Here is a 21,918-nt window from a genome sequence, read left to right on the forward strand (position 1 = left end):
TTGGCGATAGTGTTAATAAATGCAACACATATAGGGACTGAACAGAACAACGGTAACACCTAATAGTATATGGATAAGAATGAACCACTAAGGAGTATAGCCACCCTTTAATCTTCAGAACAGTTTTGAGCCTTCTTGGAATGCTGTACTACAAGTTCTGAACTTAGTGTAGTGAGGTACTGGACCATTCTTGACGAAGGAAAGCCTTTAGGTCTATGGGGTGAAGGAGGTGGAAACCATCTTCACACTCTGCACTCCAGAACAACTTATAATGTTTGTTTGATGTTTAGAGCTGGTGGAAGGGATTTAACTTTATCCTGGTGTTCATGAAACTACCCTTGAATTTGTGTTTGAGGGGTGTTATCTTGGATTATGGACACATCATGGGATAAAACTTGACCTCCTGGGTGCCCTTTGTGTACAGCCATTTCACTACTTACATTTTGCAGTGCACCAAAGTATACTGCCATCGTTGAACATACTGCATAATAAATTGCATTCCCTTTAACCTGGCATTCTTCTTTGACTCTAAACCACTGCATTCCGAGCAGTTTTACAGTCCTAACATACACACAGAACTCAGCATCCCGTAGTCACTCGCCTACAAAGTAGTGCCATCACGAGATACACAATTGTACCTTTGTAGGCTACACGGGCCGGGGACGTCCGCGTCTAGCAAAATAGACAGCATTCTGTACAGAACCACAGTACTGGCGGAAAGAAGCTTTAGTTCCGCATTTGCAGTCTCCTCCTACGTACAACTGTTAGCACAGAGGAAAGCTTAAAACGTTATTTTGTAGTCGGCTAACCGAGACCACGTTAAATGAATCCCATTCCAGCAGTGCCAGGTAAGAGTACGCGTTCCTTCGCCGCTCAGATACGTCTGCTGTTTCACGTGTCTGAGGGGATTCTTAGTTGGCAACAGAGATTGTGGGTTGCAGGCTCCCTTTGGCTTTCTCTAAACGTAAAGCCATTTAGACGAAAGGGATAAAAAAGCAAAAGAGAGCTCATCAGATCATATGACTTTTTTTTTCCACTGCTCAGTGGTCCAGGTCTAATGCCCTATACACCAGGTTATGCGCCTTTGTGCATTAGCCTTGGACACAAATGGTTTCTGAATGGCAGCCTCGCCATAAATACCAGCTTCGCCAAGCTCACGGCATACCACTTTTGTTGAGGCAGGTTCACGAAGGCGTAGATTCAAGTCTGTGGTCATGTTTCAGGCCAGATTCTTTTTTTTGTTGTGGGGGGGGGGGGGGGGGGGGGGGGGGGTTCATAACTATCCTGTTAATCATCTGCATCTGTGTGTCCCTGTGAGCTTTGACTTTCGATCACAATTCCTCTTTGCCGAAGCAGTTCGTTTGTATTTGGAATATGTTGTCATAATTTTCAACAACATTCAGCTGGCCACATTTCATAATTTTTTAGTAATTGTGACAGATGCACCTGTAATTTGTGCACGGACTACTTGGTCTTATTGGAGCTGTTAGTTGTCTCACGTTGCTCTGGAAACTGACATTGCGAAGGAGTAAGTTTTGCCACCTACACTTTAATGGCCACACCCCTTAATGTTTGCCATCCATAAACAGCCTTTTTTATCATGAATGTTTCATAATTCTCTCTATCCTACAGTATAATTCGGAAGAGAATTTAACTTTTTGTACTTGTGTTGCTCGGCATGGATTACCTTTTTAGACATTCTGCTTCATCTGAAGCTCATATAATCTTCAAACTATGCACATAAATTCTAAATCTCTATGGGTTTTTAGTGTTTCAAAGGGCTGGGAAGCCTCTGAGGTTACCTGCAGCCTCTGGTTTTGATTGTTACTTCAATTTTAAGGTGACCCCAAACATACTGCGAAAGTAATCAAGGAATTTTTCAGGGCCAAAAGGTGCAATATGTTCTTGACTGGCCAAGTCAATCACCTGACCTGAATCCAATTGAACATGCGTTACACTGGCTTAAGAACGACAACACTGAAGATAAAAAGCCCACGAAACAAACAGGGAATTTTCTGGTCATTACTCTGATTAGTTTCACGGGCAACTTAACTATTTTTCAGTTGATATTGGAAAATCCCCTTGCGGTTTGTTAACACTTGTGACGATTTCCAGCATAACGCCTTGAAGTAAACCTGGGCTCCCAATTAAGAAAGCCCTCTAAGACCGTAAAGCTGACTAGGCCTATATGTAAAATCAGGTACATACATTTCTCCTCGAGTAAACCAATTGAGGTTGTTGTAAACTTAAGTACATCAACCTGCATGCAGTTTTTACCAATGCCAGATGTAAATTATCCCATTCAACAGAGTTAAAAAAAAAACAGAAACCAAAAAAAACTCGGTTATACAGCCTTTTCGGTCCGCACGGTTAAACTATGCAACAAATTCGACTGGAAAGGCATAAACCCGTGATTGCTTAAGATTGCATCAAAGTATCACGCTTCCACGTTACTTTTACAACAAGGCTAACACGCCACACCCCAGAATTCAAGTTACCGTAAGTACTAAAATAAGAGCGATGTATTAAACAGCAACCAAATTGTAAAACGACTTGGCGATTTGGCGTACTGTACGAAAATAACACACCGGCCTACGAAAAGGTAGACCAAGTCCTAAAAAGAAACGTGGTGCGTCGTAAACAATATTGTAAATAGTTGTATCCTGTAAAGTAAAAATAAACTGCACATTGCATAGTCATATTATGGTAACCGACTGTCCCAGCCGGGAGTTTGCCATATTTGGGCTGAGACAAATCATCACTACACCATAGTAAGCGTGGGGTTCTGGTGTTGCTCATGAAGCTGAATAAGGAAGTGAGTCATACGTTCAATCACTGACGGTAATAATACGTTTCCCGCAGAAGTCTTGTACACAATGCTACGATAACGAAGACCGTTGACTACACAGAACAAGGAAGCAGCTCATACAGCGAGGGAGCTATAACCAAACAGGTGAAAATTAGAAAATCAGGAAAGCGCGAGTTTACATTACAACCAGACATCATCAATCATAGTGGATTTTCAGAACAAGCGGAGAGCTCTACCTGGTAAGTTCAACACACAGATGCTATAGTTGTTACAGAGGATGAATGAATGAGTTTTTCTAACGTTATAACTTATTGAATTGGTCTAACTTTAGTTAGCTAGCTATCGTAAACTTATGGGATCGAAATTCAGTAGTAGTAACGTGCTGAAGTGAAGTTTTTGTAACACGTTCGATGCCCACGAAAGGATTACGCGGTGGGTCATATATCATTCTTTGTCTAAGAAATTGTCGAAGACATTGTTGTAAACGTGACAGTTAAGAAAAATAGAATACTGATAAATCAGGTGGATGAACTCGACGCGGAAAGTGATGGACAGTGGGTTTCAGTATATGTGAACCCCCCTCGGCCCGAGTAACCATGTGGAAATTCCATGAAATTGACCATAAGAAAAATCAACGAGGTTAGGCTAGCTGTACAGCACACTCTCTATGGACATGCTATTTAAAAGTATTTTCCCCAGCTACTTGGTACACTGCAGCATAGATGATGACAACCGTTACGTTAGCCAGTTAAACGTTACATGATGTGTAGGGAGTTATGATTTCCGTATTTACATGGTATTTTCAACTCTCATCACTTCTTTGTCAGTATAGCCGTATGAACTTTTAGTTGTTTATTATTCTTGATATGTACACTGATAATAAACACATCGGCTTCACTTGTTATCTGATTAACGGAAACACATTTTTGCTGAATGTCACCGTTTTGCACGGTTTGGTAGTACCTATTACACTAATATAACTTGGCAAAACTTTCAGTTGACTTTCTAGACGAATGAATTTAGCTAAGATCTTCTGGAACGCTTTATCGTGCGCGCATGTGTTCATCTGTCGCATGCTATCTCAGAAGTTAACCAAAGCGATATTTAATTAGCCTGGCTACCGAAGTAGATAAGAGCGTGTACGATCCAACAGAACCGAAGCGCTTGTTTTGCGTGGCCGGTGCATATGGAAATAACCCTCCCCATAACCTTTAAACTGATACCACTGTTCTTAAAAAGTACGAGAGGTTGTTTTCTGAACCAGATATAATATCGCAACACAGTGGCTGACTGACATTCCAGTGCTTAGATGAAATCGAAAGGGTACAGTCTTTGTTTGAGTCAGTGTCTGTGAGTGATGACTCAGGTGTCTACCGTTTCAGCAGCTGTCATCACCTTTCGCAAACCACTGTTTTTGATGGCTTGAGTGAGAGTGATAATAATCGTGGTAGGCATTAAAATCATGCCTGTTAGTAGGCCTAAACGCAAGAACGATGTGGTTTAAATATTAAGCCATCGGTGTATAAAAATGTGGGCTATACATTCAAGAGTAGCCTAATGTGAGACAAGTCTTTGTTACCTATTTCCCCCTGCCGTGCGAAAGATGGGTCGTAGTTTTGACGTCACGCATAGTTCATTTTCATGGATTTAACTATGCAGCTTATCAGTGTCTTGCCTTGAAACGTGCTGTTACTTTGTTTTCAAACGTGTTATCAAACTTTATGAAAATAAAGTGAGACTGCAAAAAGCCGATTCGTGTCACTTGTTAATTTTACCTTAAAAGTTCTCACCGTATTATCCTAGGCGTAATAGACCTAGGCCTTTCTTTTTGCAGCAGCAGCAGTTCAATAACAAGAACAGTTTTCATACCTGATTAACAGTACACGCTGTGCCTGGTCTTTGCTGTCTTAAAACTAGCTATAAAACTAGCTATACTGTACACAAGGGGATCTAAAACGTAAAAATACTTTACACAGGTGAATGTAAATAGAATCACATTTTAAGCCTAGATGCTGTATAGATTTTTGCAATAATATCAGTTTTGTAAATGTGTGGATTTTTTAAATGAATGGGTGAAACTGAGATACAACTTGAAGGTTTACGTGGAAGATTTAAAAGACATTGCTTTTGTATACAGTAAATGTAGCTGCAGATGTAAGGAGACAACTGGCAATGATATCGGCAGCTTATTTTAGTTTGTTGGTTAGTTGAGTTATGCAGCCGCTGCTTTAATTTGGTCAACAAGCAAACCAGTGAAAAACAGTGTGTCACTTCCAGGAAGAGGTTTACAGCTGTGGGCTGGGTTTTTTTTTTTTTTGTCAAATTTTTGCTGTGTTGCAAAATCTTGCAAAATACCAGCCTCTTTTCGTATGGTTATTCTAGTACGATTCAGTAATGGCAGTTCTCTGATTTTCTTTCATATGTGTGCTGTGTCATTGGTCCATATACATAATAACAGACCGCACCTCTGTTTGGGAGGAAATACCTTGATAACAGCCCGGGTGTGTCTCTCTAATGGGTATATTTGTGTGATAAGTAGGCCTAACCCTTACCATGAATAAACCGTTTTAACAAGAGTTTTTCTGTCTTGTAGTGTACAGTTTCTCACTGAGTTATCCATCTGAGTGGAGGTTTTCACACAGGTTTAGGTCCTGTTGTGTGCAACACACTCACTGTGCTCCGTTGTTGGCTCGTGTTAAATCGCAATCAGTGGAAATGTTTCTCCTGTTCTGTCAGAAGCGGTTTGCATATCGACTGTATTGCGTCAATGTTCAAGCAGAGGACTGCTTTTGCTGCAGATTTGCATCGCATTTGACTTTACTGAAAATTTCGTCCCATTTCACATGCCAAAACTATACCGGTATCACTGCAGTAGGCTGTCAACGAAGGCCATCACTGCCCATGAAAGCCGTTGTTTTGTAATGTAGCACATATTTCTTCCATGCTACAAAAGACCTACGAAGTGTCAAGCCGTGATCATTTATGTTACACTATTCATGCGTTTCAGCTGAAAGTTCATTACATGTATTGGGGAAATAAAGCACGCAGTGTGATGAAAGCCAGTTCACAGGTAAATCACAGGCACGTCAGTTGAAAAGAGACCGGTGAAGGAACACAAGTTGGAGCAACTAGTCTAGAAAGTTCAGTACACTGAACAGACCGTTCCAAAAATGCAAATTTAAAGCAAAGAAACGGTTGTCCGCGCACTTTGGGGAAATCTCCCACTTTGGTCTACGTTGTTCGCAGCTTTTGATGGGCGTGTTTGCCCCCCCCTCCCCCCTTAGGGTGAAATGAAAAGAGAGGTGAACGCCGGAGTGGAGTTCCTCAGGCGCCTCGCCCACGAGCGCGGCGGCGTGGACGAGACGAGGGCCAGGCGCTTCGCGGAGAAGCTGAAGGACTTGCTCTGCGAGAAGTACGCCCGCCACTGGTACCCCGACAACCCCAGCAAGGGCCAGGCTTTCAGGTAACCCTGCGGAACGGAGGAAGCCGAGGCAGAGCAAGGCACGCCTGCGCCTCTTTCGTTTTTCATCACAGAGCGACAAACTACCTCTGCTACTTTGGGGGTAAAAAAAAAAAAAATTATAATAATAATTCTGTCTGTACTTTGATTTTAACTTATCTTATAGTAGGTGTCTGCTTCTCAGACAAGCCCAGGGATTGTCTGATAGGAGAGCCATTTCTGTTTATGGATTTCATTCCTGATTCTGCTTGATATTAATTATTAATTAGCCGTGTCGTTTTTTAATTGACGTTTTTTTTAATGCAAGTTTGGAACATAAGTTTAAGACTACCCTTGTGTCCCTATATGAAGCACTTTTCTGTGGTTTGATCTATGGTTAAGCCCTCATCAGTGTATAGAGCTATTAGATTATTAGGCGTGGGTGAATTGTGGGCTCAAAAACCTGCTCTCCCCTCCTGTCTAGACCTGGTATAGCCTTTTTGGCTCATGATGGATAAGGCTGGGATATGGACAGTGGGCTACTCTGAAGCACTGTGAGAGATGCCCTGTGCACCTGGGCCCTGGAGCGCTGTGACTCACACTGTGACCCGCTCTGTGACTCGTTCTGTGACTCACACTGTGACCCGCTCTGTGACTCGTTCTGTGACTCACGGTGTGTTGCGTCTCAACTCCCTCCAGGTGTATCCGGATAGACAGGAGGGGGCCATGCGATGAGCCAGTGCTGAAGGCCTGTGCGGAGAGCGGCCTGAAGCCGTCTGAACTGGCCCTGCCCCACGAGCTCACGCTCTGGATCGACCCCCTGGATGTGTGCGCGAGGTGAGCGCCTGTGTGCGTGTGTGTGTGTATATGTGTATATGTGTGTGTGTGTGTGTGTGCGTGTATGTGTGTGTGTGTGTGTGTATGTGTATGTGTATATGTGTGTGTGCGTGTGTGTGTGTGTGTGGGTGTGTGTTTGTCATGCTCACCAGACAGAGAGGGAGCAATGCCCCTGTTCACACCGTTGACGGCGCCTGTCTGGCCGCTCCCCCAGCCAGCTAATGCACTGCATGTCTGGACAGAGGGGGTTGGGGGTGGGGAAGTCGGAGAACAGAATGGGGAATATGTGCGCCCGTGCGTGCGTGAGTGCGTGCGCTTGCGAGGCGCACAAAAAAAATATACCACAGTGTCCCTGGGACTGGAAGTCTCTGAAGGTTACTCTTCGGAAGTAAGGGAAAGCAAATCAACAACTGGGGGAGAAAGGGAACGACGAATAGCCAGTAAAGGGGGGAGGTGAAGGTCACTGTCCTGAGCGACTCTCCAGGGGGTTATCTGAGGTTCCGGGGCACTCCAGTCACAAATGCGAAAATGTCTTTGCTGCGCAGGGAAGGCCGTGACCGCAAGCAAAAGCCTGTGTCGGGGGATAATTTTCTGTGTTAATTGTGGTCGAATTCATACGCAGGCTCCTTGGCGCCCTTTCTTGGTGCACGCTTCTTACTGGGAGAATCCGCGAAAAACTGAGCTCTCCTCCGTTTAATCGCGCAGGAAGGGGGAGGGCTGCCGATACTTCACGGTCGCTCGTTTTAAAGAGCGCACCGCGCAGGAGGAGGAGGAGGAGGAGGGGGTGGAGCCTCTGAGAGACGGCGAGGGAGGCGCGGGGAACCCGGACACCTCCGACTATCACTCCGCCAGCTCCTCCGACTGCGGCTCCGCAGCCTCCAGCGACGCCGAGGAGGAAGGGAAAGAGGGAGACGACAGCGGCGGCGGCGAGGGAGGGATGAAAAAAGAGGAACGGACGAGTGCGAAGCAGGAGGGAGCCGCTCCTTTCGTCATCGCCATGAAGCCCAGACTCCGGGAACCCAGGGAGTCCAAAGACTCTCGTAAAGGCGGCAAGAAGTCGCAGGTAAGCAACACGAACAAAGAAAGAATAACCGGCACGTAGGGCACCTGCGGAGTAAAACATAACCATGGTCGGTTCAGGAGGGGTCATTAGTGGAAGCACGTAAGTCCACCGTTTCTCCTGGAGAGCAGGGCTCTCTAACCCTGGTCCTGGAGAGGTCGCAGGGTCTGCTGGTTTTAGTCGTGGTTTAGGGTTTGGTTTACAGTTTGCGTACGTTGTTCTCTACAGAACAGCGGTGTTTGGTCTACTTGCCGAATAAAATATTTGATTTGTGGTTACTGTAATGTGCTTTAGATAATCCTCACCCCCCCCCCCCCCCCCCCCAATGAAGAAACTGATTTTTAGAAAGGTTACACTTTTAGAAGATACCTTTTTTTTTTTCTTCTTGGTACGTGAAGAACCACAGGTGTGTTGCACCAGCTAGCTCAATTACATCACAGTGCATTGCTTCACATTTACTGTCAACAGTTAACAAAGTACTATGAGCAACAGTAGGATACAATGCAGGACATAAATAATATGCAATAGATATGACATGCATCTTGTGCTTTTTTCTGGTATGAGCACATCTCGGCCATCTCTGACCACAAGTGCATGTAAGTTTGTGCTTTGGTCAGCGACATATTGCTATACAGTGAATTGCAGCCCACAGTGTTTCACAATAAGCGTGCGTGAAAACAAAAACAGCTAACTAAGCAAGAATAAAAATAAGTGGAAAAAAGTAAAGCAAAAAATAAAAAGGTAAATACAGAAACAAGAAACTGCCGACCAAATGCGTTTTTAAGGAAGTGTGTTTTTAACTCCGCTCTTAACTTGCTGTGTGTTTGTTTCCCAGGTCCCCAGCCTCCAGTACTATTACTACCCGGCTCCCATGTGGCCCCAGTACAAGAAGAAGGGCCCGGTGTTCCTCTCCACAGTGTGTCCCCCTCCCGCAACCCCCATCCTGGGGTACTACGTTCTTCCAAACCCGCCCCCGCAGTTCATCGTGCCCCAGGCCTCCCTTCAGCCCTGGGGGGCAGTGAAGGGCTAAGCCAGCCATGCCTGGGAAGAGCTGGACCTCTCTTCTTCTCAGCACCCTGTGATGCTACTTTTAGGGGACACACCATCAATATTTTACCAAATCTCATTTTGTAAACAAATGCAGTTAATTGTTTTGGAGAGCATTGGGTCGGATGCTTCTCCATAAAAATAGTTTTTAATCTGATGCATCACAAGTGTGCACTTGGTGATGCATGACCCCCAGGAGTGGCATTGTTCTGTCAAACTGTTATTCCATCTCAGCTGAAATCTGACTACCAGCCTTATAACACGTGAGTCTGTCTGCTTTTGTTAATTCCTTCATAGCGGACTTGTGTCCGAATATTACCTCTTCCCTGCTGCAAAAAAAATAGGTGGAAGTATGTTGATCTGCCGAACTGGACTAGCACAACCACTGCACAAAACAATGATTCCTATGTAATGTGATTTCCAGCTGTGTCAATATTGCTTTTATATGCATTTTAGATAAAATAGTGAGCTTATATATGTACCCTGAACCAGCATTTTGTACAAAGCCCATCTTGTATACAAAATTGTGTAACAAGCTTTTAGTTGGGTGTTGTAATTTATTTGATCACCTACAGGGGGCATTGTGGTCACAGCCAAAAAAAGCCATGTTTTTAACTTATTGATTTTTTCTCTCTTATTTCTACAGTTGTGTTGTGTATTTATTTTTATTTTCTGTGCAGAATGTTTTTTAATATATTTCATGTATTTGTATATCTTTAACAGTCACTGCTGTGTGTGTACATCAGGGAAGTAATTGTGTGTGGTGAGTTTGCCACATGGGTATTCCAATTATGTACAAATTTATCATTTTTTATTTCTATTTTTATACAGTCTTCTAATGTCTCCTAAGCGGTGAATGTGATGCAATGAACACACTGCTTTGTAAAAAAATAATGCAATTTGAAACAAATTTGCAATGCTGCACTGTGGTTCTCACTGCTTTTTAAAGCTGAGCTGATGATTAACTGCGCTTTCAATCATCATGAACTGTAATAAAAAAAATTTTTTTCTTGGTGCTCATACCATGCAGATTTTTAAGTAGTATGTCACCGTTTTTATTTTTCTTTCTGCCTGTTTGTACTGCACATTTTATTAATTGTTGTGACTCATAGCAGCTGAGTTTGATTATTGCCACTTGCTTATTCACTATGTACAGCTGTTTCACACCACTAATTTGTCTTGATATGTAACATCTATTTTTATACAATGGGCATGAATTCCTTAAAAAGAAGCACAACTGGAAAAAAAGGTAGTCGCTGTTGTTTTCTTATGACTGCATTTTCCATTCCTGCAACTCATTTGTATGCAGAAGCAAGTGAAATGTCTCCTCTGTGCTCTTCTGTAAAGGGAACTGCCACTGTGTTTGGAATGGCTCTCCATTGTGCTATCCAGGAAGTGACTGGAAGTGAATATTGCTTTGGGTAATTCTTGACAGGGAGAGGCACACAACCATATGAAATAATACATTTGTTCTCTTCTGTCGGCAGATGATTTGGCTCAAAACAAAAAAAATTTGTTTTGTTTTTAAGGCTTTGTACCACACAAGGAAACTTGAGCTACAATCCCCGTTGCTTTTTTTTTTTTTGTCTGCATTTGTGTATCAATCTGAGGTCAAGTTTATAGTCTGGCCCCCTTCAGTTTTATGTTTGTGAATCCTCTGAGCTCATGACCTCTGTAAGAAAGATAAATATGTTGAAAACAGGTTTTTTTTGTTGTTGTTGTTGTTGGTAGTGTTTTTTTAAATGGCATGAGATTTCCAGTGGCTGCCGTCAGCAGCCCTTACAGAGGAAGCCTTTCCGGAAGGATCCGCGTGGGGGTCAACGCGTCACAGAAACCAAGGTCAGGACGTAATTCCTCTTCACTTCCTCCAGAAGCACTAACCTGTGGTGGTTTTGGGGGGTGGGGGGTGAGGTGGGCTTCTTGCTGCCAGCAGTGACTTGTCTTGTAGTACATAATCGAGGGTGATCCTGTTTTGCCAGACAGTTGAAAGTTAAGAAATTCAGGTGAAAAGAGCAAGGTGTGAGCGTTTGGGCAGTCACATTTATAGTTCAAGGTAGTTGCACATGATTCAATTTTCAAAAAATAAATTATTTATAGATTGCTGTGTGTGTGCGTAATGCGGTGTCCTGAGTTTCAATTTGCTTGTGGAATTTTAAAGGGCTTGGCATCGGTCCAGTCATTGTATTGACAATGAGGCGTTATTCGAAAGCATGGGAATTTCAAAAGCACTGGTAACTACCCTGCTCGACCGAGAAAGCCAATGCATCCAAGTGAAATTCTGTGCAATTAAAATGAGCCCTCTTGATTGCTGATACTGTAGGACTTTTTTTTTTAGGTTTTATAAAGATTTAAGTTGAAGTATAAGTATAACATTTATGCAGTAAAGTCTTCTGTGTATTCTGTATTGGATTTTATAATAAAGGAATTGTGGATTCCAATTTCAAAACAACAAAAAAACATCAGAACTTTGCCTTGTCAGATTATGGCAGTGTGCTGGACACAGCAAATCCACACTTTTCATTGATATAAATGTACAAAAGTTCTAAGCTCAGTGGCTCCTTGCTACAAATACGGCAAAAGTGAAACCTGCTACTGAAGTACAACACTGAAGCACACACGGTCCATGAATAGTCTCTGGAAATGTCTCTGGCATATGTACAGTATGTAGATGCATTCCACTTCCTCTCCACTAGAGGCACCTTTATGCTGAATGTGACTGGAGTTGGAGCTCAGCAGCTCTTCGTATTGGTCATTTTTGCGCAAGAGAACCTGAGACAGACGTGTTTTGTTTCCCGTTATCAAGGAGCTCTTATCAACACACACTGGATTCTCTTTTAAAATTGATACGCACCAAGGCCATGGTATCATTGGGGAAACAACAGTTCAGTTTTAAACCTCCCTGGTCCCTAAACCACAGTCAGCGGCACGGATCTCTGGCTCAGTGCCCAGCAGGTCATGGTCAAGTTTTCGTTTTGATAATTTATCGGTGCTGCTCTCGGAGAGTAGCGAGCGGTAAAGGTCAACGCCAGTGAAAACAGTCCCCAACCAGTACCTGATTACGGCATTGTTGAAAGAATAGTCAGATATAGGATTCGTGCATTCAATTATGCATATAGGGGTAATTGCTCCACGGGGTAACCAAATATTTGAGCGCAGCCAGTAACGCCAAGCAAAACACAAATGACTAGTGAGCATTTTTAGAATTTTTATAAATTTATCTTTGTATGACTGTCAATGTGATGACATAAAATATTAAATGTATTAAAATTTTAAAATAAATTTTAAAAAGTGCAGACAATCAATCTGCAGGTGGCAAGTTAGAAGCATCTAAACCGAAAAACAACAGGCGGAAAGACAGAAACTAAAAAAAACTTCCTGTAATTTACTGAAGTACATCAGGCAGCACAATATTTTTCTGAGTGTTTCCGTGATGCGTAAAGGAGGGACACAACAGGGAGTAACTTCTGTGCACTGGCACATTCTCGCTCTTATGGCAACGCAAATAAGTACTGTGCGCGCGTAGTAAACTAGTGACAGTGCGCGCGCCGTGCGCAAGTTTACTCGTGGTTTTCAGTCCAGCAGTACAGTTGGTCGACCAGCTCCGCTTCTTTCATGACTGGCGAAGAGGAAGTGAAGGTGGGGAAGAGTTCATTTGCCGTGCTATGCCTGCCCGCAACGGGGGGAAGAGTACGGTCGGTGCTGATGGAGGACAAGGAGAGGACGAAGCAGCAGAAGGCGGCGACTGCAAAGAACCAGCTGAGGGGTAACCCGCACTCGCACGCTATGGAGATGACCGCCCGCAACCTGCACCCCAACTCCAAAGCAGACGGCAAAAATTGCGACTGTTCGAGTAATCGTAACGGGGGTGATACAACCGAGATCACTGTGCCGTTATCTCCACTGGGTAAAAGATTTTTACCGATTGAAGGAGACAACCTCTATAGACTAAGAGACAGAAAGTTTTTACTGGAGGACAAGAAGCGACTCTGTGCATGGGCACTGGGCATCGCGCTGCTTGGGATTCTACTAATGATTCTACATACGGAACTCTGCCCCGTCATATATCTACCGGTATGTAAAGGTCAATTATTTTGGGGAAAAAATGCTCTGGAAATGATTTAAGCATTCCAAGTATGACTTGTAGCATCCATTTTTCTGAGACAAATCCGCTTCAAAACTGACCAACTTGATGTAAATGTAAATGTTTAGGGAATTGGCTGATTAGTACCTACCTTGTCAAGGGACAACTAAATGTCTCGATGTTGGCTTCATGAGAAAATTCAAGGTGTCACTTTTGACGTGTGTTTATTAACAAGATGAACAGACATAATTACATGCTTCCACATGCTACAACTTGGAAGTTGACTATGTTACTATATGTAAACAGCAATAGGGTATAATTATAAATATGAATGTTCATTTCACATTTCTAGCTGTATAAGAAAAGGATTTGTGACAGTATATGAAAAGGATGAGGTAATTATAAGAGTTCAAGTCATCAACACAACCTGTGGCTCATTGTTAATCTACAATGCATTTACATAATATAAGTGCAGCTAAATCTGGTTTAGAGGCCATTCTGAACTGTATGTTGAACAATATAAGCCAATCCTACATTCTTAGATAGTGACACAAAAGGGTGGTTAAACTGCATGCCTGGAAGACTAGAGACACAAGTGTCTGACCGAAGCCTGGGGTGTACACCCTCAGGACAAACAGAGGAAAACCCTCACACAATAGACTACGCTGTTAAATATGTGTTTTTACCTTTTACCATTTACCATATGTGTGTTTAAGGATGGTGTCTGCATCATATGTTGAAATATGTGGAGAAAAGTTAAGAATTTTGAAACACTCTAAGTCAGCCCTAGTTCATGGAACCAACTGGGTACATGTGTTCTATTCATACAACGTAGAACAAGAGTGGAACTCTACAACTGGGCAGTCACTGGGCCTGCTGGATTTGTTGTAAATTGCCTCATTAACTGCTTCATTAAAGTAAAGTAACTCACCTCACCTGGTGCTGTGGGTCTGAATTGGTTGTTGGTTTTCAGGTGAAAACAAAAAAAAGGTTGCAGACCCCTGAATTAGAGAATGCACTTGGCGAACATTAGTTGAAAGCGAAACACGACTGGTATCACAGGTGAATTCATGCCACTTGAGGGTTTGCATACTTGTGACATGTGGTATTGCACAAAATACCAACAGCAGTCATAGAAGTAATATTCTGTTTGATCATTGGAAAAATGGTTGATCATTGGGAAAAAAAATGTCTGATATAGTTTTATGCCTTAATGCTTGCAAACAGTAGAACAGTTAATATGAATATATTATAAAGTATGGTCAGAATTAGAAAGCAAAACATGGATTTGGAATGGAGAGTCAAAATCATTCACAGTAAAATGTCCAATTATAAATAAACTCTGACAGAGAACATATGGTGCCTGTTGGACTCAAATGTACACTGAGTTGAATTAACACTGGACATTTTACTGTGTACAAGGATGGAACACACAATAACCAAGTATAATAAGTATAATAATCTGTACAGAAAGAGGGAATGTCAGTTTGCGGTGTATATTTACAAAACCACTGCATTTCAGTGATGATGATATTGTTGCTGGTATCCGTTGCATACACTCTTTTCAGATAAAACAACTATAACTATAACAAATAAACATACCATCGACTGCCTGCCTCAGCTTTTTATACTGAAAAACTTTAATTTGCCAAAACAAAGGAGAACGGGAAATTGTCACACAGTCATGCAGTCTCAGACTTACTGTAAAATCCAAACAAAACAAAATAGAAATCAGAAAATCAAAGGACCATTAATATTGTCCAAAGGAGAAGTGTGATATACAGTACTCTGTGTACTCACCGAAGTGAGTGGAAGCAGGAAGAAAATCCCCCCCCAAGATTTACCAACACAATTTGGAAAGTTTAGTGATGACCAAAAATAATCTACCAAACTGCATGTGTGAAGGAAAAAATGAATCAATTGTTTATAAATCAAAGAGTAAACAGGTAAAAATGAACACAGATCTGTTGGTTTCAAAATGATGAAATGTAATCTAGTGTCTTTTTTATAATTACAATTTTTTAATGAAAAGATCATTATGTAATGTGAAAGCATTAATTAAAAATCACCTTGCTGCTAATCCTTGATAAAATTGGGAAAACAGGTTTGGAACCAGTAATGGCTTAAAGTAGGGGGTCAACAACCCAGGACATGGAGAGCCACAGGTTCTGCTGGTTTTTCTTTTCACCTAAAAATCAGCACTCAGTTCTGACCGGGTGAAGTGAGTTAACTGTGTAATTAGCTGCTTTAATTGATAAATTATGCACCGAGCCACAAACAAACCCAGCATGCCCAGTGGCCCCTCAGGGCCAGGTTTGGGGACCCTGGATTGCAGGTGTGTTTTCTGCCTACCTTGTTTGTATGTCTCCAACCACCATAACACTACGAGCGACATTACCGTCATTGCCTTTATCAACATGTGATGAATGATAGGAACACGTGTATGGCCCTTGGCACAGATTTGCGGGTGACTGTAATGATTCAACGCATGATTCATTGCAATTACTACGACATGACATACGGTTCGACACTATTTGTGGTTTGTTGTAAGTAATGTTTAGAATGATTTGCCCTTTTCATCAGCGCTGGAACACCCAACACTGCTACATTTCTCTGTAAGCAGTCTAACTGAGCAGCACATGCTGCCCTTATTGCCCACTTGATAATTACCTTTAGGGACCCCTGTGGATGCTGTGCTATATCAAACAATGAGGTCTTCACAGCATAGAAGAGGACTTCATTTGCCTCTTGCAATGAAATTAATCTCTAGATCCCAGAGTAGATGTGCAGCTACCAAAACTGAAAATGGCTAATTCTATAGGGGGAAAATGTTTTGAATACGTATGCCACAATTTATATAGGATAAATTTATATAGGGTATAGGATTTATGTAGGAATGTAAGCACATGAGTGTGATGGAAAACTGCGACTGCTTGTCATTATTGTTTTGGGCAGTTTGTTTTCTGTGCATCACAGGAAATATATTATTTTAATTGCATCATGACAAGGAAAGATCCGTGCGTTTTCATCGCAAACGTCCCCCCACTCCCTCTAGGGTTGTCCGTTATTCATGCTAACTGATCTCATAATAATCCTGAGAAGGAGGAACACCTTTCAGTACAACTGAGAGAATGCCAATAATTATGGGCACAAGACGTATGGGTGTGCAGTTCAATTCGGCAGAACTGTGCAAACTGGAGATACAAGATTTCTAAATGACGCCAGATTCTAGCCTTCCAGAGTCATATAGCTTTAAAAAAAAGAAGAAAAAAAAGAAAAGGTCAGAAGAAAGCAGCACTTTGCTGTGAACTTTCCTCTGGATAATCCTACATGTCTCTGTGCCATATTGTTCAGTTATACTGAATTGATGAAAGTAATGCTGTCCAGTAGAGCCCCATACACCTGTGATTTATTTTCTTTATGTTTTATTGTTGCTTTCTTTGATGCGAGACATGCTGGATCAAAAACAATGTGTTTCCTATTATGCCCATTGGTATTCATTTCGGGAGGATTTTTTATTTGGCCAAATATTTTTTTTTGGAAATTGTGAAGCTGTTTCAGAAAATGGCCCTTTGGCAATTTAGTCAATTAATTTCCCTGCTGATAAATGGCCTCCCTGTGTATTGTGTTGGCGTGACAGTGCAGTGAGCCATAACAGTCTCTTGGAAAGCCGACTCTTTAAACACCAGGTCAGAAAGAAAAATTGGCTATTTAGGGCAGTTTCTACACATTTTAATTCCCTTGCATGCCACTCTGACTGCCTATGGTCAAGCTGTATCTTTCCCTACTATTTGGTGAATTGTTACAGCTCGTTTTGTATACATATTTACGGTGATTAAAAGTAGCACAGTGCCCTGCTGATACTCATTTCACTGACGACGCTGCATAGATTATTCTCAAATGACACCAACTCAGCGCAAGAGTAGACAACGTTTTATGTGCTAATCTGTTTCCTGAGTCACCACGTGTCAGCACTGCGGGCTCGCCAAGAGGATGTGTTTCTATAGTAAACCGATAACACATCCGCAAACTTGTTTGTCTGTTTTAATCTCATTTCTATTTATTTAATTATTAGATTTTGCACGTGTTATTCTCTGTGCTTTATATTTTCGTGCACAAGTAGTCTATTTACACAGTTTGGCATATTTATTGCGTGACTTATACAACCATGTAATGTATCAGAACAGCAAAACTGAAACCACATACTGTTTGATCTCCCGACTGAAAGTAGGTTGAGAACTATATGATAAATACGCGCGGCTCCTTTCAAACCACCGCAATTACATAGAAAATGGTTTTCTTATAATCCGCTGTCGAGAACAACGAAGCGTCCGGCTGAACGGCCCTGTGGTTGCACAGGTGCAACAAATTAACTGCTTTCAAAAAAGCGGCTTCTTAAAATGTCTCGTTTTCCTAAAGGAAAATATTACAAAACGAAGCTTGAATACGAAAACAAGTAATTCGCTGTGATATTATGCAGTTTCAGATTAACGTTACGCTTATGTGGAGACTAATTGCCTTTGGATAAAAATAGGCATGATGCAGATGCTAACAATGAAATTGTGGAAAACGCTATATTTTGCCAAGGTACGTCACATAATACCACTTTGGTAAAACTTATGCGTGATGCAATTGCCTTAACGTTGTTTTCAGTCTTAGAATGATTTTGACTGTTATATGAAATCACAGACATGAAATTATCTCCCTGTTGCATAACATCAGTCGCGTGCGTTGACGTCATGGTATTTCTGTGAATATCAGCACCTGTATATTTGTGTCGAGGTGGGCATCTAATCTGTTATAATTGAAGGTCTCCGTCTGTAGGCCTGGTCAATTGCTGGTTACTTTACATTACACCAAAATTCATGTCTAGCATATAAGACAGCCTTGTAGCTGAATAAGAAAGTATTTTCAACGGGTCACTCTTGAAATATTAATATTGACTATGAAGTTATTCCAAATCAAATCAATAACCTTGTGACCACAACTGTTTTGATTTTAACAGAAATGTTGTATACTTCCTCCAAAATAGTCTAATCAAACATCACTGTTGCAATGGTAATGAACTAGCAGGGCCTACCACATCATACTATAAAATTATGATGCATTGAGTTTACATTAGTATTACGTTGTATCCTTACGCGAAGGAAGAAAAAAACTGTAGCTCTGCAAATGTCTTGTTTAATTTGCCCCACTTCCTCTCAGCAGCGCGGAGGCTGGCCCTGGAGGTGCGTAGGATGTCAGACATCCATGGACTAGGAGGGGATGAGCGTGCTAGGGACAAGAGGACATAGGGAGTCGAGTGCTGAGGAGAGAGATGAAGTTAGGGTGGAGGATGGAGAGTTAGTGGGGAGCTTGGAAAATGATTGAAGAGGGGGGAGGGAAGCAGTCACTCTGGGAGCGAGAGAAGAGGGTGAGAGGGAGCGGAGGTTACGGCGGACAGTGACAGTGGGGGTGGGAGGAGGTGAGGGAGGATGGGGAGCGAGGGGGAGGAAGAAGGAGATGAAGTGATGGTCAGACGTATGCAGGGGGGTAACCGTGAGATTGGAGCTGGAGCAGTTCCTCAGGAAGATCTGGTCTAGGAGGTTGCCTGCTTTGTGGGTTGGGGGAGAGTGTTGTAGGGAGAGGTCGAAGCAGTGGAGTAGTGGTAGGAAGGCAGCAGACTGGAAGGCATCTAGGTGGATGTTAAAATCTTCCAGGAGTTGACATGTAACAGTAGCTGAAAAAACTGATGTGATTTTTATTGAACAAGCCCTCTGGGATTTGAACAAAACAAATTATATTTCTTGGCAAATTATATGGGGTTAGGAGTCTAAATTGAGAATTTGTTTTGAAATCCTGTGTGATATTTATCTACTGCTCACAGAGTAAAATCAGAACAGAGGAATGCGTACATTATTTCAATGCACTGCTCTATATGTCATCTATGGCTAGTGCAAGATTTCTCAGGTGAATTAATTTAATAAATAACATTGCTGCGTTAGAAGTGTTAAAGGCTATAAAACACACATTACATCAAACATACAGTATCGGTGTATGGACATGTTAATCAAAGTGATGTTTGCGTCAAATGTTTGACTACAATTCAAACTGTGAAAAGTTTTTGTTCTGTTCTTTCTGAGGGATAAATGTATTTCTTTGGTGTGACTTCTGTGTCCATATTGTGGATGGGATTTTGGTGGGATATTTGAAGGCAACATGCCAAGCCTATTGTAAGCATATTCCAGAGGTGGGTAACCCGGCTTCAAAGAGTAAACCCGGTTCAAACCCCGCCCTGGGCATGTCGAAGTGTCCTTGAGCAAGACACCTAACCCCTAACCCCTAACTGCTCTGGCGAATGAGAGGCATCAATTGTAAAGCGCTTTGGATAAAAGCGCTATATAAATGCAGTCCATTTACCATTTACCATAAAAAGACTGACCATGTATTTGCTCCACCACCATGCACTAAACCAGCTGATTCTAATTAGCATAACTCTTCACCATAGTAGGAGAACTAATTATTGTAATCAGCTGGTTTAGTGCATGTTGGTGGTGCAAATACATGGTCAGTCTTTTTACTCTTTGAAGCCGGGTTACCCACCTCTGGCATATTCATGCGTATCAGTGTTTAATCATTTCTAACACATAATTGCAGAGAAACATACCGCTGAATTGACATGCGTACAGGGTGTCTCATCACATTCTGTAAATAGGTAGTGGAAAATAGAAAATGGGGAAGCAAGAAAGAAAAGGAACTGTAGTATAATGGCTAAGGAGTTGGTCTTGCAACTTAAAGGTCACAGGTTCAATTCCCCGGTAGGACACTGCCGTTGTAGCCTTGAGCAAGGTACTTAACCTGCATTGCTCCAGTATATATCCAGCTGTATACCTGGATACAATGTAAGTCACTCTGGATAAGAGTGTCTGCTATGATATGTGATATGTATGTTTGTCACGACTGTTTGATGTGTTATGTACGTCTATGATAAGTGTCATGTGTGACTGTATGTTTAATCTGTATGTAATCTCTTGAACGGAACTGCCTAAGGATGCAAAATGAATTTCAGTGCAAACTGACAATAAAGTTGTATTGTATTGTATCGTAAATGCCTGTAAACTGTAAAAGAAAGATGAAAGTGGTTTGTTAAAAATTACATGAAATCCATTAGACAGCTTTCATCATTTTCCTTTTTCATTCCACAGAGCTCAGTCTACGCCTTTACCATCACTTGCATGATCAGCCTGTCCACGGGTTGCCTTCTCTTTCTCATTGTGGCCTTCCATTACAAGGATATCCGGGTGAGTAAATGTGGTGCCCGCTTGTCACTGGCTTAATTTTAAACTTGTAAACCACCACCGATCATGGGATGAGGTAAAATGTTGGTTCTCTGTCACAGTATAAAAGTTTCCATCCAAATCTGCATGATAAAGTTGGACTTGCAGATTTTTTTCTGCGACACTTGAATGCGTCCGTAAGGATATCTCACGTAAACTGAAATTACATCTAATATTTTAGTTCTGTTTTTTTTTTTTTTTTTGTTTTGGTGGATTTGTTGGCACAAGCGCATCTTAACCTTTTTTCCAGACCTTTCCTGGTTCTCAGTAGGTGTTTTGACGCGTGGTTGGACGAAACAGGTGGGGCTTCGTCGACTTGTTCAGGCTGTGCTGCGACGGGAAAGATTATAGAAGCTCTGAAAGGGTTCGGGCTCCGTCGTTAAGCTGCTGAGTAAGGACTCATGCGCACACCCATATACCGCATATCTGCGAAACCACTTAGGACACAAGCTGGAGTATTGCATGTCCAGTGCCTGGCAGCAGCGTAGGAGCATAGCCCTGGAGACCGCGGGGCCTTCGGGCAGCTCTCGCAGGAGACGTCTTAGTTTCATCCTCATCGCCGTGCAATTTGTTGTCTCGTCACCAGGAGCCAGCGCCCCAGATCAAATGCTGTGAAACGTAATACTGCGGACGCACGCTTTCCAAGCTAGGGGTGCCCACCTCGCCATTCCACCCTTCTGATCAGCAGAGGGGGGGAAACGTGTTTAAACAGGGCAGAGGGGGAAAGCTGGTTTGGTTTTAACTCTTTCACAGCGCTCTCTCTACGGTGTTCCCATTTTAGGAGCGTTTGCTGCTGAAAATAGATTTGTGTGCTAACTGGAAAAATAATTCAGGAACACATTTGCTAATTTGGGATTTATTAGTGTGCGCCAATATTTTTCAATGTAGGAGAACATGTGCTCCTTGGAAAAAAAATGTTAGTTTAGAGCCCAGGTTGGTAATGAACTCTTTCACCGGGGGCTCTACAGTACTCCAATTTTAGGACCGTTTGCTCCTGAAAATTGATGTATGCTAACTGGAAAAACTCTTTTTTGAAAAAAAAAAGAAAAAAGAAAACACCAGTAGTCTGCAGCCAAGACTAGAAGTCTTCCTGGTCATGGGCAGTGACGTGAAGGCTGCTGGTGTTGCTAAGGTGGGGTGGGGGCAGGGGCGGGGGGTGTTGGAGGGGTATCGGAATTAGTGGATCTACCCAAGTGTTGAAGAGAGATTCAAGCAGTGAGGGAGTTCAGTGGTGGATGGGTTATCTGCCCACTCGGTTGACTGGTCCTGTTGCCTCTGGAGGGCTGCTAGTCTGCTTATCTGCATCGGTTAGCAACGAAGAGCAACGTG

The 21,918-nt window shown here is 42.3% G+C and overlaps 2 protein-coding genes across 7 annotated transcripts in view; both read left to right on the forward strand.

Moving 5' to 3' along the window:
- Positions 1-770: 770 nt before the first annotated feature.
- Positions 771-11,309, forward strand: si:dkey-79d12.5 (maternal B9.15 protein). Of its 2 annotated transcripts, none has more exons than XM_035394956.1 (5): positions 771-848; positions 6,094-6,272; positions 6,948-7,085; positions 7,791-8,148; positions 8,981-11,309. In XM_035394956.1, exons 2-5 carry the CDS (start codon positions 6,100-6,102, stop codon positions 9,173-9,175), a joined length of 864 nt encoding a protein of 287 aa, XP_035250847.1. In that variant the 5' UTR covers positions 771-848; positions 6,094-6,099; the 3' UTR covers positions 9,176-11,309. The 2 variants fall into 2 exon arrangements, with proteins under 2 accessions (XP_035250847.1, XP_035250837.1); XM_035394946.1 differs by lacking the exon at positions 771-848 and adding an exon at positions 2,747-3,048.
- Positions 11,310-12,573: 1,264 nt separating this feature from the next.
- The window catches only part of kcnn4 (potassium intermediate/small conductance calcium-activated channel, subfamily N, member 4), a 31,254-nt gene continuing 21,909 nt past the window's right edge, over positions 12,574-21,918 (forward strand). The window contains exons 1-2 of one of the 5 annotated variants that reach the window (XM_035423494.1): positions 12,574-13,263; positions 20,458-20,553. In XM_035423494.1, coding sequence (XP_035279385.1) covers positions 12,805-13,263; positions 20,458-20,553 — 555 coding nt within the window. In that variant the 5' untranslated portion in view covers positions 12,574-12,804. Of the gene's footprint in view, positions 13,264-15,512; positions 15,609-17,718; positions 17,861-20,457; positions 20,554-21,918 lie in introns of those variants that run through there. The other 4 variants (XM_035423483.1, XM_035423475.1, XM_035423512.1 and 1 more) reach the window with 4 other exon arrangements.

Source organism: Anguilla anguilla, chromosome 1 (assembly GCF_013347855.1).
Source record: "Anguilla anguilla isolate fAngAng1 chromosome 1, fAngAng1.pri, whole genome shotgun sequence".
Taxonomy (NCBI): Eukaryota; Metazoa; Chordata; class Actinopteri; order Anguilliformes; family Anguillidae; genus Anguilla; species Anguilla anguilla.